General features: G+C 46.1%; 1 protein-coding gene across 7 annotated transcripts in view; it reads left to right on the forward strand.

The window, feature by feature from the left end:
* TARBP1 (tRNA guanosine 2 -O-methyltransferase TARBP1) overlaps positions 1-14,638 on the forward strand; it is a 252,721-nt gene that overhangs the window by 24,096 nt on the left and 213,987 nt on the right. For all 7 annotated transcript variants that reach the window (XR_015059772.1, XR_015059771.1, XM_085887174.1 and 4 more), the window contains exons 9-11: positions 781-877; positions 1,305-1,394; positions 6,402-6,552. Coding sequence is in view for 5 of the 7 variants with exons in the window: in XM_085887174.1 (XP_085743300.1) it covers positions 781-877; positions 1,305-1,394; positions 6,402-6,552 (338 nt within the window). In the remaining 2 variants the exon portion in view is untranslated. The remainder of the gene's footprint in view (positions 1-780; positions 878-1,304; positions 1,395-6,401; positions 6,553-14,638) is intronic.

A 14,638-nucleotide genomic window follows, 5' to 3' on the forward strand; every position in this document is an offset into this window, starting at 1 on the left:
TGTGTGTGTGTTTACCTGGCACCTTCGAGGGTTTGAGATTTGTATCCATTGGAATTGTTTGTGTTTCTCCCGTCGAATCGCCCCTGGATCCCTCCTCTTGCCGAGTCTTATTTTCGTTCTGGTTAGAGAAATAAACATTATTAACTCAGTGAAAAGTGACTTGTGCCACCTTCCTCGTCCCATTTGCTGGAGAGCGATTAAAACCGCCATCCTTGCGTGATAAAAAAAATAAACCGCCTCCATCGTTTCGGCACATTCTACGTTGGCTGGACTGTTCAAGTCCCGTGGACGTCACAATATATTTGGCATGGGGGCGGTCAACTTTGAACATACTGCTACTTGTTTGGTCTTCCATTTGGTCTGAATTGAATATATTTTAATCCCATTCTTCATTGAATTGAATAATAAAAAATGTCATGGGTCAGGCGTCTAAACAAAACAGGACATATTGGTATCCGGTCATCACTGCCAACCGTTATAAAGTGGCAATTCTCGTCTCATTAATTACGCAAGACACCAGTACATAAAACACCACACAAAATACACGACACAAAACTACACAAACGCCACACAAAACGAGTCCTGGCGAAGGTCTGCTATCTATGGTTGCTCTTTTTCTTGTTTCTATTTTATTTTTTTAAGTTCACTGCAGGAGTGTCAACAGGCATTTGGTGTAGGAATGCAGGCATGTAGGACAGCTAGATTTCTGGGGAATGGCTACTGTGTGGTTGACTGTTTTGTCTTTGAGACCATCAATGATGTGTTATCTTGCATCTCTAGGGAGATCATCTGCACGAAACTCCTTTACCATTCAGTGAGTTTGCGTGTCATTACACAGTCCTACCTTCTGAGAGCAGTCATCCAGCTTTCTGATACGGTAAGGACCTTGGCATTTGCTGCAGAAAACCAAAGATATCAATGTACCTTGGGAAAAAAAATTTCAAAATTGGGAACTGTCTCCCCAAGTGTGTGGTTTCACATGGCTCTAGTCTTTCAAGACTGTTGTCCATTGTTACCTCATTGCTTGTCATGTAGCTACCACTGAGCTACTTTTTGTATGTAGACTCGTTTCCTTGCCCATTTTGACTGCCATTCCTCTCTTTGTGTTGTGGTGCATCTGTGTGTTCATTTCTACCTATTTTCCTTTTGTCCCACTGTCTGTTTGCCCTTCATTATTTCTTGTTCTGTTCTTCTATGAGCCTTAAAATCTGTTTTAAACAATTGTGGCTCAATTGAGGCACAGGCTCTAATTGTAGAATTCAGTATTGAACCACTCACTGGACAGCTTTCTGTTACTTGAACAGAGTCAATTGTCTCTCGACGACGTGTCTGCCCTGCTGTCTTCTGTGCCACCAGAGGAAAGATTTTGCAGAGGGTCTGGGTTATGGACTACTGTAAGTACACATTGAATTTCCTTGAAGCCCGTGAGCATTTTCTCGTATATATGGTCTTCAACCAAATGTAGATGTTATGAACAGAATTGTTTGTATGATGGTCATAAAGGCTGGAGATTCCTGACACATTCCCTGTGTCTGTACTGTTTAGTTACTCTCGCCAAAGTTGAGAGTCTTGCATTTGGGTCTATTTGTCTGTGTCTGTCTGTCTCTGTCTGTTTGTTTGTCTGTTTGTCCGCATAGAACATGAATATGTCTATTAATTCTATACTATTGCAGTTATAATAATAATAATGATGATGGTACATAATGACAATGGTGCCTCATTTTGGTGAAGATCCGAATCCGGATCTGATAATTTTTAAAGTGATTCTTCACCATTGAGAGATAGGGCTCAAAAACGATACACAGCATGACATTTCAAAAATGTGTTGAGCCCAGATATGTTCTCGTGGATTAGGTATTACAGGGCGGAGGTATGCGGTCTACCGAGTGCCCTTCTAGTTTTCAATGGAAATCACCACAAACAAGGCTTAAAGCCACTCTCGGTAAAGGGCTAAGGGAAGGTTAGATAAAGATGAGAATAAAGCAAACCAAAGTAAAAGAAAATTAACAGGAAATCATCCAAGACACAGGAAGTAACAGAAATCAGATGAAATGAGATGTGACCTCAAAAATGTAGGAAGTAGGAATTGACATTTCTCTTAAAGCCGTGTAGATCGTAGGGTAATGGGAAGTATGTTACAGATAGTGAATTCCAAAGCGAGACAGCACGAGGGATAAAAATGTCTGCATAGCCTGTCATTCTACACTTTGGATGAGCTACAGAGCTTGGGTGTGCAGATATGGCAAACCAAGTCTTGTCTCCACACACTCATACAGGAGGAACCAAGTTAGAAAGTCGAGCAGAACATTTGCCATGAAAATATCTGTAGAACAGACAAAGCGTGGCAACTGATCTATGGTGAGAGCAGATGGGTTGAACGCATCTCCAAACCAACCAGGTTAACTATGCGTTTCTGGAGCCTATCAAGTGAAGATAAGTGGTAGGTTGGTGCTCGAGCCCAACTGTGGCAACAGTACTCCATGAGGGGACATATCGTCTTGTACAGGTACAAGACCGCATCAGGAGGTAAATACCTCTGCACTTGATAGAGACAACCAACTAGCTTAGAAGCACTCTTAGCAATACCAGAAATGTACTTATCCCAATTGAGGTTGGAGTTGTCCAGATCAAGAAGCCAAAGCTCAGATGATTCTGTTAAGGTTGAAGACCCCATGTGCACAGAAGGGAAAGGTGTGTTTCTGGAATGAGACATGTAAAACAATTTAGTTTCCTTTGCATTGAAGGTTACCAGCCAGTCAAGCCCCTACTTCAACACATTCTTTAAATGTTGTTGTTCGTCCTTTAGGTTCGAAGATGACCATGACTTCACTTTCAGTTGGAGGATTGGTGACTGTGGGTCTGGAAGTGACTGGTGAGGCCAATCCAGGCCCGGAAGGCACGCCCACACGTAGGACATAAATGGATGGGTGCTGCAGTGGAAGTGGAGGTAGCCCGGGCCTTGTGCGCGGTGCGTTTCTTCTGGGCCTCTGCAGTGCGTCTGTTCTCTGCTGCATGGGCTCCTGTAGTGAGCTTGCTACGCCAGGTTGGACAGTCGAGAGCAAGAGATTCCCAAGTGCTGAGGTTGATGTCCAAGTCTTTGAGGGACACTTTGAGGCAGTCCTTAAACCGTTTCTTCTGTCCCCCTACTGAGCGCTTGCCCTGACAGTTCTCCATACAGAAGCTGTTTTGGCAGTCGACTGTCAGGCATTCTAACTACATGACCTGCCCAGCTTGCTTGGGCTTTCCGTAGAAGGGTGTGGATGCTGGGGATTCCGGCCCGTTCCAAGACCTCTGTGTCAGGAATTTTGTCCTGCCACCTGATGAAAAGGAGTCTGCGTAAGCAGCTCAGGTGTAAGTGGTTGAGCTGTTTGGCGTGTCTGCTGTGGACAGTCCATGTCTCACTGGCAGAGAGAAGAGTGGTGTGTACCACTGCACGATAGACCTTCAGCTTGGTGGTAAGACTGAGTCCTCTCCACTCCCAAACATTCTCACGGAGTCACCCAAAGGCAACGCTGGCCTTGGCAATTCTGTTGTTGACCTCAGCATCAATGTTCACCACTCACGAGAGTGCACTGCCCAGATAGGTAAAGCTGTCGACAGCCTGTAGATTCTGCCCCTTCACCGTGATGTGTGGTTCCTGGTAGGGCTTTCCAGGTGCGGGCTAGTACATAACGTCAGTCTTTTTGGTGCTAATGGAGAGACCAAAGTTGTCACAGGCCTGTGAGAAGCAGTCCATTTCATCCTGCATGTTCTGCTCTGTGCAGTCATTGAGCGCGCAGTCATCAGCAAACAAGAGATCTCTGATGATGATCTCCTTCACCTTTGTAACAGCTTGCAAGTGCCTGAGGTTGAACAGCCTGCTGTCAGTCCTGTACCTGATGTGTATTCCATCCTTGCAGTCACGGAATGCAGCAGTTAGCATGGCAGAGAAGACCATGCTGAGAGTGTAGGAGCAAGAACACAACCTTGCTTCACGTCGTTTGTTACTGGAAAGGCTTCCGACTCGTCTCCATCATCTAGCACTTTCACCATCATGCCGTCATGGAACTGACGGACAATCGTGATGAACTTGCTTGGACAGCCAAACTTCTGCATTATCTTCCACAAGCCATCTATGCTAACAGTGTCGAAGACCTTTGTGAGATTGACAAAAGTCACGAACAGGTCGCTGTGCTGCTCTTGGCATTTTTCCTGGAGTTGGTGTGCAGCAAATATTATGTCGACAGTTCCACGTCCAGCACGGAAACCGCACTTGCTTTCTGGAAGGAGAACCTGCTCAAGGTGTTGATTGAGACGGTTGAGCAGGATGCGAGCTAAGATCTTCCCAGCTTTGGGCAGGAGGGAGATTCCTCGATGATTGTCACAAGACTGGCGGTTGCCTTTCCTCTTGTAGATGAGGACTATGCTGGCATTTTTCAGCTGTTGTGGGACCTTCCTTTTATTCCACATGGACTGGAAGAGTTCAGTCAGCTTCTGTGCCATGACAGCCTCCTGCTTTGTACACTTCAGCAGGAATTGCATCTGATCCTGGTGCTTTGCCACAGGAAAGTTGCTTGATGGCCTTTGTGGCTTCTTCTTCTGTCGGGAGGTTGTCAAGGTTCTGGTTGATCTCCATCTGAGGTAGGAAGGTGATGGCCTCGTCGTTGATATCAGCAGGGCGATTGAGGACCTGGTTGAAGTGTTCAGCCCATCTCTCCAGAATCTGCTTTTTCTCTGTCAGCAACTGGGTCCCATCTGCACTGAGGAGGGGAGAAGAGCCAGAAGACTGGGGTCCATACACAGCCTTCAATGCGTCATAGAAACTCTTCATGTCGTGACTGTCTGCGTAGCCCTGGATTTCATCAGCCTTCTTACTATAACATGCGTCCTGCATCTCATGGAGTTTCTTCTGTACTTTTTTGTCTTGCGCTGGCAAAGGCATCTTTCTTCACTTGTGACGTGGGATCGTTCTGGTGTGATTTGTTCTGTTGACATGTTGGGTGTGTGACCAGGAAGAAATGATTCGATTTTGGTGAAGATCTGGATCTGGATCTGGATCTGAATTTTTTTTTATGATTCTTCACCATTGAGATAGGGCTAAACTAATATATAGTACAATATCTCAAGAAGTTGTGAACGGATTTGGATGAAGTTGGGTGTGTGACCACGACAAATTGATTTGATTTTGGAGAAGATCCGGATCCGACTACTATAATTTTTTAAGTGATTCTTCAGCGTTGAGGGATGGAGTTCAAAAACGATATATAGCATGATATTTCAAAAATGTAATGGGCCAGATATGTTCTCGTGGATCAGGCATTCCTGGGCGGAGGTATGCGCTCTATTGAGTGCCCTTCTAGTTTGGCTCAGAATGCTCACTATTACCCTTGAAAACAAGGACAACAGAAGTCACTTTCCAGGACAAAAGAAACACCGAAGCAGACAAGCACAGGTTGTATTGCTTGGCAAGAATCGATGACAGTTCAGGGCAACACATCTTCAATACAATCACATGGATTCCATCAGGACCAGTCGCTTTTGAGAAATCTTGAGTACGAATAAATCTGACAACCTTCTGTGGAGTGATAATGGAACAGGAATATTTTTGTTTGTACGAGATGGAAAATCAGGAAGAGGGTATCCCTGATCATAAAGGGTAGAGTGCAAGAATTAGAATCAACGTGATTTTAAAAGAGGTTAGCCTTATCCACAGGTGAAGTCACAACCTCAGGTCCATGGAAGAAAGGGGCTATGGAAGATTTATTGCGGTTGAGTACACTGTTGGCAATCCACCAAAATTCCCGAGAGCCAATCAGCTGAGTCACAATAGAATCGGCTACAAAAGCTGCATATTAATGCTTCGCATCCTCAAGAACTCTTTTCCAGATGTTATTTGCTTAGTGGAACAAACATTTTACTCCAGAGACCCTTGCACATGGTACTGCTTAAAATAGTGGTTGCACTGAGCAATTGCTGATACACAAGCCGGAGTGAACCTTCACGTGATAGATACATGAGGGACTATAAATGTCCATACCAGTGAGAATCCATTGGGATATTTCCTTGGCAACCATATCCAGACCAAGACTAAAAGCTGCAGTCCATGGCACATCAGCAACAAATGAATAAAATCCATCCCAATCCACTTTCCCAAACTGAAACACAGTGTGATGAAACACATGCACGGGAGTTGAGAATGAGTCGTAAGAGACACAAACAGAATCTGTGGAATGATCTGAGTTAACAATTAGAGGCAGGACATCGGCAACACAGTCACCAGGGTTAGAATGGACCACTGTGCAAGAGGGGGTAACTTGGCCAACACAGTCACCAGGGTTAGAACACCACACAAAACAAGTACTGGCGAGGGTCTGCGATCTCTGCTCTTTCTTGTTTGCCATTGATTTACTGTGAGTGTGCAGGTGTGCCACTGGCTGGCTGTGAATGATGGAATTTTCTCAGCTCACAAAGCTCTTGCAGCGGGTGACAGAGTTCCTCGGAATGAAAGTTCGAAACTCGATGGTTTTGTTTTTGATCAGTTGGACACATTCCTGCAAGGTTCTTCAAACACAGGTTTATTTCCATTTTATATCAATTTTTGAGTGTAACTTATTTATCTTAAAAGGTTATCACTTTGCTTGATGTTCGTGCCACCTTTCATTGGTTATAGACTTGCATACAAAGTCGAGGCTCGTGGATAAGCTAGAACACTGAATGGATCAGGACGCAACAGAACAAGAGGAACAGTAGCGTGAGAGTGAGAGTGTACTCCAACAGTAGAGTTGAAAGACAAAATAGAGGGAGATTTGGATGAATGGGGAATGTAAGAAGGAAGGATGTGTGGGGTGGACAACATGGTTACAGAAGCAAACTCTCAAAGGAAAAGCTGGAAATTTAGTAGGAGGAAGGCTGAGGGTGGGGTGGAGGTGGGGGGTGGGGTCGATTGAGGTAGAAAAGGTCATGGTTTTGGATTAGGAACGATCTAAGATGGTGGTGAACAACTGTTTTGAAGAACTGGAGGGAAGAATGAGTTTGAAGAGAATGTGGAAGATGGTTCCACAGGTGGAAAAACAGTAGAACAAATGAGAATGAGTAGAGGTGAGCAGGCAGTGATTCTGGATTTAGGTAGTTCACCAGGAAGGGGTTGCTGGTGGACCGTGTGTGCCCTGTAGGGAGCGGAGGGGGGGGAGGGGTGCAAGGGGAGTAGGGGGGACAAAGCATGGAAAGAGCAGAGGGTGCAAGACCGAAAAGGAGGTGGCAGGAGACCATGACCACTAACCTGTCTGCGATTGTGAAGTGATAGACCCAGAGACTCAGCTTCATCGTGGGAGATTCCAATGATCTTGATGGCATTGGTTTCTACGGTGCCAAGTGGAGGCAGGGGTGCCAGCCCAGAGGGGAGAGCATAACTCCATCAGGCTGTGGATGAACACCTTGTAGGTAGATAGGAGTTTCAGGTGTGCCAAGGAAGGACTTTGTAGGATGGAGGATGCCAGTCAGGGGCTGGGTTTGGAGGCCAACTTAGAAATGTGGTCTTCCCCAGAAAGGTCATGGCTGATAGTGAGACCCAGGAGTTTGAATGACTGAACTTCTACAAGAACATTGTTAAGAAAGTATGTAGGAGTGTTTGCCAGATGGTCCTGAGAGATGGAGAGATAGAGATTTTTTTTTTTTTTTTGTATACAATGTTGAGACTCGTTTGAGAGTGAGCACAGAATGTACAACAAGGGGAAGAGGAGACGAGGGGCAGGAGAGGGAAGGAAAAAACGGTGGGGAACAGAGACATGAGATCTGTGGGATGGGGTGGGGTACACCCCAAACAAGCTCTACACCACAGGGACTTTCAGGAAGGAAAGCAGGGAATTTGATATGAAGGAGGTGGGTTTGGGTCAGATTAGCAGGGGTATAAAAGATCGTGGTTTTGGATGGGGGAAGATGAGAGATGGTGGTGAACAGCTGTTTTGAAGACCTGGAGGGAAGAGTGGGATTGAAGAGAGTGTGAGAGTTTGTTCCAAAGGTGGGGAAAAAGAGGAATGGAAGAGTGAAGGTGAGCAGTGATTATTGATTTTGGTAGTTTTCCCAGAAGGGGATTGCTGGCGGACCTTGAGTGCCCTGCAAAATATGAGTGGAATATATCGCAGACAGAGCCGGGGACGGGGGGGGGGGGAGGGAGGCCGGAGAGGACACGGTTGAAGACAGAGACCACCGACCTGGCTGCGGTGAGAGTGAGAGGCCCAAAGACTCAGCCTCGTCGCGGGAGATACCAATCATCCTAAATGCCTTTGTTTCCACCTCGTGAAGCCGAGAAATGTGAGGGGCAGCAGCACCATCCCAGAGGGTAGAGCACTACCTTTGTATGTGGTCAGGAGCTCAGATGGGCGAAAGAAGAACTTTGCATGACAGAGGATGCCCAGTCAGCAACCTGCTTTGGAGGCCAGCTTGGAAATGTGGATTTCCCAGGAAAGATCATGGCAGTTAGTGAGACCAAGAAGCTTGAATGAGAGGATTTCTTCCAGAGTATTATTGAGAAAGTAGATGGGAGGGGGTGGGGGGGGGGTTCCAAACAGTCCTTTCAGAGAGACATTGTGAGAGTGTGAGATTTGTCCGCATTGAAAGACATGTTCTACGTGTTGGACCAGTTTGTGGTTTTACCCAGATCTGCAGTGAGCGAAGAAGCTGCTGCTTGCTGGTCTGAGGGATGACAGATGGTACGGCAGAGGCTAGAGTCATCAGCAAAGATATAGAGGATTTTCCAGAGAGTCAGAGAGATCATTGATAAAAACCAGAAAAAGAACAGGGCCCAGAACACTGCCTTGAACTCCAGCCTGGACAGGAAGAGGGGATGAGAGAACTCAATTTAGGGCCACACGTTGACTGCGACAGGAGAGGAAGTCTGCGAGCCATAAGGGGAAATGGCCTTGGATACCATAGGAAGAGTTTGATGAGCAGGGCAGGGTGGCAGACCATGTTGAAAACACGTAATATGTCTCTGATTTCACGTCTGGCATTGCGGATCTCCATCCATTGTTGGGAGAGCAGAAGCAGCATATTCACGGTAGAGTGACCTGGTCTGAATCCAAATTGATGATTGGAAATCAGGCCATTTGAGAAGAGGAAGGATTTAATATCTGGAGCAATAATGGATTCCAAAACCTTGCTGATGATTGGGAGAAGGCTAATTCGTCTGTAGTTGCAGGGATCTGTTTTTGCACCTTTTTTATGCAGAGCAATCATGTTTGCTGATTTCCAAGCAGATGGCAGATGACCTTGAGCAAATGAGAGGGTGACTCGAACAAATAGAGGGTGAGCAAGAGCAGAGGAGCAGGTTTTTAGGACACATGGGCTGATGCCGTCTGGACCTTTTGCAGAATCTGAGTCGAGGTTTGACAACAAGCTCTCCACCTTATCAGGAGAAAAGGACATAGAGTCCAGGGACAGCTGGGTGTGACTGGGTAAGTTGGGTGCAGAAAGCATTGGGTTTGGGGGACAATATTTAGAAGGAAACACAGAGGTTAGACATTCAGCCTTTTCATGTGCAGTGTCAGCTGTGCGGCCATTTAAGGTAAGGGAGTGGATGGAGGGGGAACATACACCAGAAACAGACTGAACTTGAAGGGCACTCAGTGGAGCACATACTGTTGTGGGCCCAGGACGTCGGCGGCGAGCACAACCGCAAGATTGGGGTCGCAAGTCGGCTCGACCAATCGCCCGGAATTCAGATCGTACTTCTCCGGAGAAGGCGGGTCCTTTGTTTTGGACCGTGAAGCGTCAATATTTCCACCACGTGGTACAGGGTTATTCGCCAAATCTCAAAATACCTGGAGACCATGTAGTGATCTACCAAGTCTTCACACCCTCGACGGAACTCGTATGAAAACGAGCCTCTTAGCACGCTCGTTCAGTGTGCCATTCCGGGCGGTTTAATCGCTGAGAACCGTCGGTCCAGATGTCCCCTTATGGCGGCACAACGGCCTTGCTAATTTTCCCCGGCACGCGACACACTCGGTCAATGAAAGGAGGGACGTGAACAAACTGAAACATTTAACAATCGGGGTATTTATTCAACAATAATGGGGGGGGGGGGATTAGGGAATCACGTAAGAGGCAGAATTAAACCAAATAAAGCAAGGCAATGATATTCAGTGAGAAGCACTTAACAGTTTACTACTTATTAGATGGGCGCCACGAACACACATACGCACACACCCAAAGAATCATCGGACCAAATGGTCTTTATTGAGACCTATCTTGGACCTGCCCGCTTCGTGCGGTCTTCAAGGACCAGGTCCTCGGGGCCAGACTGGACCCCCAGCACGATCCGGACGATCCAAGCGAGCAAAGTCAGCAGGGTGAAGGCTGGCGGGAGAAGACCCTCCGTGCGCAGACACTTTCCAGAACAACAGGAGAACCAGTCACGAAGAACGACAGGAGAACCAACGCGCGAACCAACCGGAGAACCAACGCGCAGAACGATGGCCGTGCCTATATTTATTAAGCTCCCCCCCCCGCTTCGGAAGGGGGGGTTCCTCCTCGTGACCCTCCCTCTCTCACTGGCTGGTTTTGGTGCGCAAAGTCACTCTTCCTCTCTCTCACTGACCAAAACGGGCGGCAAACCCCTTGATTGGCCCGGGGGCATGGTGACGTCATGCGGAGCCCTTTCCTCCGGTCGCGGGATCTGACCGGCCGGGCGGCGGTCACCCCACCCGCCGCATGCTGACTGGTCGAGGGCTGCCTTGCGGCTCCTCCCCGAACTCCGCCCTCTTCCAAAGGACCACCTCTCACACAGGAAGCCGAGCAACATGTTTCCACAGGGGCTCCGCCCACCCCCGACGTCGGCCAGAGCGAGGCAAAGTGAAGGTGAGGGTGATGCGGCGGCGTCGGCGTTTATGTCGGTGGTGTAAAAATAAACGAAAAGAAAACCTGACTATTAAAATAACTCCACAGCGCAGGAACATTTAACCACCCATCAGACTAGGGTCGGGACACCAACTGGCAACATGTACTTACCAATATAACTCATCTAAAGGACCTGTATGTTGTGTGCTCATGGCTTCCAGATTCTCAACAATACCTCCAGCACGTAATGCCTGATCCACGAGAACATATCAGGCCCAATACATTTTTGAAATATCATGCTACACAGTACTACATCTTTTTTGGCCCGATCTTTCAATGCTGAAGAATCACTTTTGAAATTAAATAATTCTCATTTCCAGATCCGGATTCGGATCGACACCAAAATCGAATCAATTTGTCCTTGCGACACACTCAACCTGTCCACCAAGTTTTGTCTGAATCCGTCTACAACTTTTTGAGATATCATGCTTTTTTATTTTTTGAGATTTTTTTACCCTTTCTCTCAATGGTGAAGAATCAATTTTAAAATTGTAGTAGTTGTATCCTGATCCGGATCTTCACCAAAATTGAATCAATTCTTCCTTGTCACACGCCCAAATTGTCCACCAAGTTTCATCTGAATCGGTCCACAACCTTTTGAGATATCGTGCTGTATATCATTTTTGGCCCGATCTCTCAATGGTGAAGAAAATCACTTTTAAAAATTCTAGTCGTCGTATCCAGATTCGGATCTTCTCCAAAATCTAATCCATTTGTCCTTGTCTCACACTCAACCTGACAAAATTTCATCCGTATCCATCCACAACTTTTTCTTGTCCACAAGCAGACAAACAGACAAAGGGGTGAAAACATAAACGCCTTCACCTTCGGTGGCGGAGGTATCTAGACGCCAGCATGATCTGGAGGAGGGAGATAGGTTTGAGGTGGGAGTGGAGGGGAAGCCAGAGGTATTTGAGGGGATGTGTGGGAGTGAATAATAGTCTTTGATGAAGAGAGCAACTCTGCTGCCAGGACGAGGCTCAGGTGTGTCATACCGGAGGGACGAACCAGAGAGAGATACGAGGGAGTCAGAGACGTCTTGAAGGAGGAAAGTTTCTGTTTGTCAGAAACAGGAAAGCAGATTGTCTGGTTTGTCAGTGGCAACCTGTATGGAAATATGTCAGGTTTGAGTGAAGGCCCCTTGTATGTTTGAGGTTCACACTGTTAAAGAAGAGGGAAGGGAGGAGGCTTTGGGTGCAGGGGAGGGTGGGAGGAGGAGGGGGGTAAGGAGAGTTGTTGAAAGAGTGTGGGGGATTGCAGAAGAGCAAGGGGAGATGGCCAGATGAGGAGGAGAAAAGGCTTGGTGGTGATGGATTGAGGTACAGTGAGGAGTAATGAGAGGGGGCAGAGAGCAGTTGAAGATTGGAGGAGGTGGGGTGATGAGATGGAAGAAGAGAGATATAGATATAGAGATAGATATATTTGTCAGGATTGAAAGACATATTCAAAGTGTTTGATGAGCTTGTGATTTATTTTTTTATTTTTTTTTTTTCAAAGTCTGAAGAGAGCAAAGAGGATGTAGCCTGTCTGTCTGAAGGATGGGGGATGTCACGGCAGAGGGTGGAGTCATCGTCAAATAGATAAAGGGAATTTTCCAGAAAGTCAGATCACTGATTGAAGATTATGAATAGGACTGTGTCCAGAACACTGCCTCGGGGCACTCCAACCTTGACAGTGTTGTAGAATTTTGTAGTTTACATTTCAACCGACTCGATGTAAATCCTGTTGCTCAAATGAAATCCACAATTAATTCACTGTCCACACACGGAAAGTACATTTCATCAGATAATTTTATTTTTTACTTGGTACCAAGGATTACAAGCCACCGAGATGGTAAACATCTTCAATGATTTGCACTAAAAACAAGATTACATTTTGTGGCATTCATATGCTTTTGGGACAGTGGAGGGGGCTGATAAGCCTCGGGCAAAGAACTCCAACTGCAATACGTGACTTCTCGGTGAAAAGCGAATGATTTAATCATGGCAAAAGTTGGTGTTATCAACCAGGTCACTTTGTTCCATAGCAAGACATTCCTTGTATCAACATTTAGGTCAAAAGACTCTTAGCTAAAGGGAAGCATCACTGACATCCAATTTGACTTACAACATAAAAATCAAATTTATAAAGCACCAGCAACAATTATAATTGAGAGTACATTAATATAATTATTTTCTCCCACATGGAGAAGAGATGAAAGGATTCCGTTGAGAGCCGCATGTTGGCTCAGAGAGTACAAGTAAAGTGGTCAGTTAGCCATGTGTGGAGTTGGCCTTGGATTCCATAGGCTGAGAGTTTTCAAAGCAAGATGAGATGCCAGTCTGCAAAAGCATGAGATTTATCCAGAGATGGTGCTGACCTTGTGTCTGAAATGGAGGGCCTCCATTATACACCTTTTTTTTCCCCCTCCGCCACCTCAGGTGGATGGAGGTTATGTTGTCACCCCATCTGTCTCTCTGTCTGAGAACAGGATATCTCAAAAAGTTGTGGACGGATTCAGACAAAACTTGGTGGATGAGTTGGGTGGGTGACAAGAAGCCGATTACATTTTGGTTAAGATCCAGAACCGGCCTGTCAGTGGGATACAAAACATAACTGTTCATCCTGGCGGAGGTTTGCGCTACACTGAGTGCCTTTCTAGTTATGTAGTGCAGTGATGTTGGTGGATTTCCAAGCATATGGAAAATGACCTCAGGCAAATGATAAGGTGGTGTAATAATGATGAGAGGATGTGCCAGAGCAGCAGAGCAGGTTTTTAGGAAATGTGAGCTGATGCCATCCAGTCCAGTTGTGGAGTCAGAGTCTAGAGTTGAAGGAACCTTCTCCATCTTCTCAGGAGGGCTGATAAGATTGTCCAGGAGCAGTTCCATATGATAGGGAAGGATGGGTACCGACAGTGAGAGGTTGCAGACACAAGATTTGGAAGCAAACACAGAATTGAGGCATGCAGCTTTCTCATGAGTGAAGTTGGCTATGTTGCTATACTCTGTATGGAAAGAGGTCATACTCCAGGGACAGACTTAACAAGGTGCCACCAGTTTTAGTGGAGATAGACAAGTTTGAAAGTTCATTCTTGAGGTTGGACAGATGTTCTTTTCTGTCTCACCTGAGAGTGGACACACACTTATTGCAGGCATTTTGGAATGCATTGGGATTGCCTTCAGTCAGATTCGCTTTCCAGGAAGAGAAGGCAAATTATTTCAGAGTAACTGCATCACCACAGAATTCGGTGTACCAGAGGCGGGAAGAAGGGTAGGATAATTGAAGATGAGATGGGATAAATCTGTGTGTGAGAGAGACAGAGACAGAGATTGTGTGGAAGAATTGCCAATCATTCAAGATCATTATAATTTCCCTCGATTAAACTGAGTGTTCGGGCCTATCATTTTTACATAGCAGACAATTCTGTAGTCTCCCTATCTTCCAACGCCTCCTTTCTAGTTTTGCATATCCTGCTATTCCCTTCGGGTGTGAACTCCAAAAATACAGACTCACTGCTCACCTCCATTCATTCGTTCCTCTTTTTACTTCGGGACCTGACCCAAATCTTATCGGCTCGTTCTTGTCACCAACTCAACTCATCCTCTAAATTTTGTCATCATCCGTCCACAACTTGTTGAAATCTCGTGCTGTATATATTGTTTTTCCCCCTATCTCTCAGCAGTGAAGAATAACGTTTAACATTCCAATAGCCGGATCTTCACCAAAATCTAATCAATTCGTCCTTGTCACACACCGAACCTGTCCACCAAATTTCGTACAA

Source organism: Eptatretus burgeri, chromosome 7 (assembly GCF_056783735.1).
Source record: "Eptatretus burgeri isolate ZD-2024b chromosome 7, Ebu_testis_v1, whole genome shotgun sequence".
Lineage (NCBI taxonomy): Eukaryota > Metazoa > Chordata > Myxini > Myxiniformes > Myxinidae > Eptatretus > Eptatretus burgeri.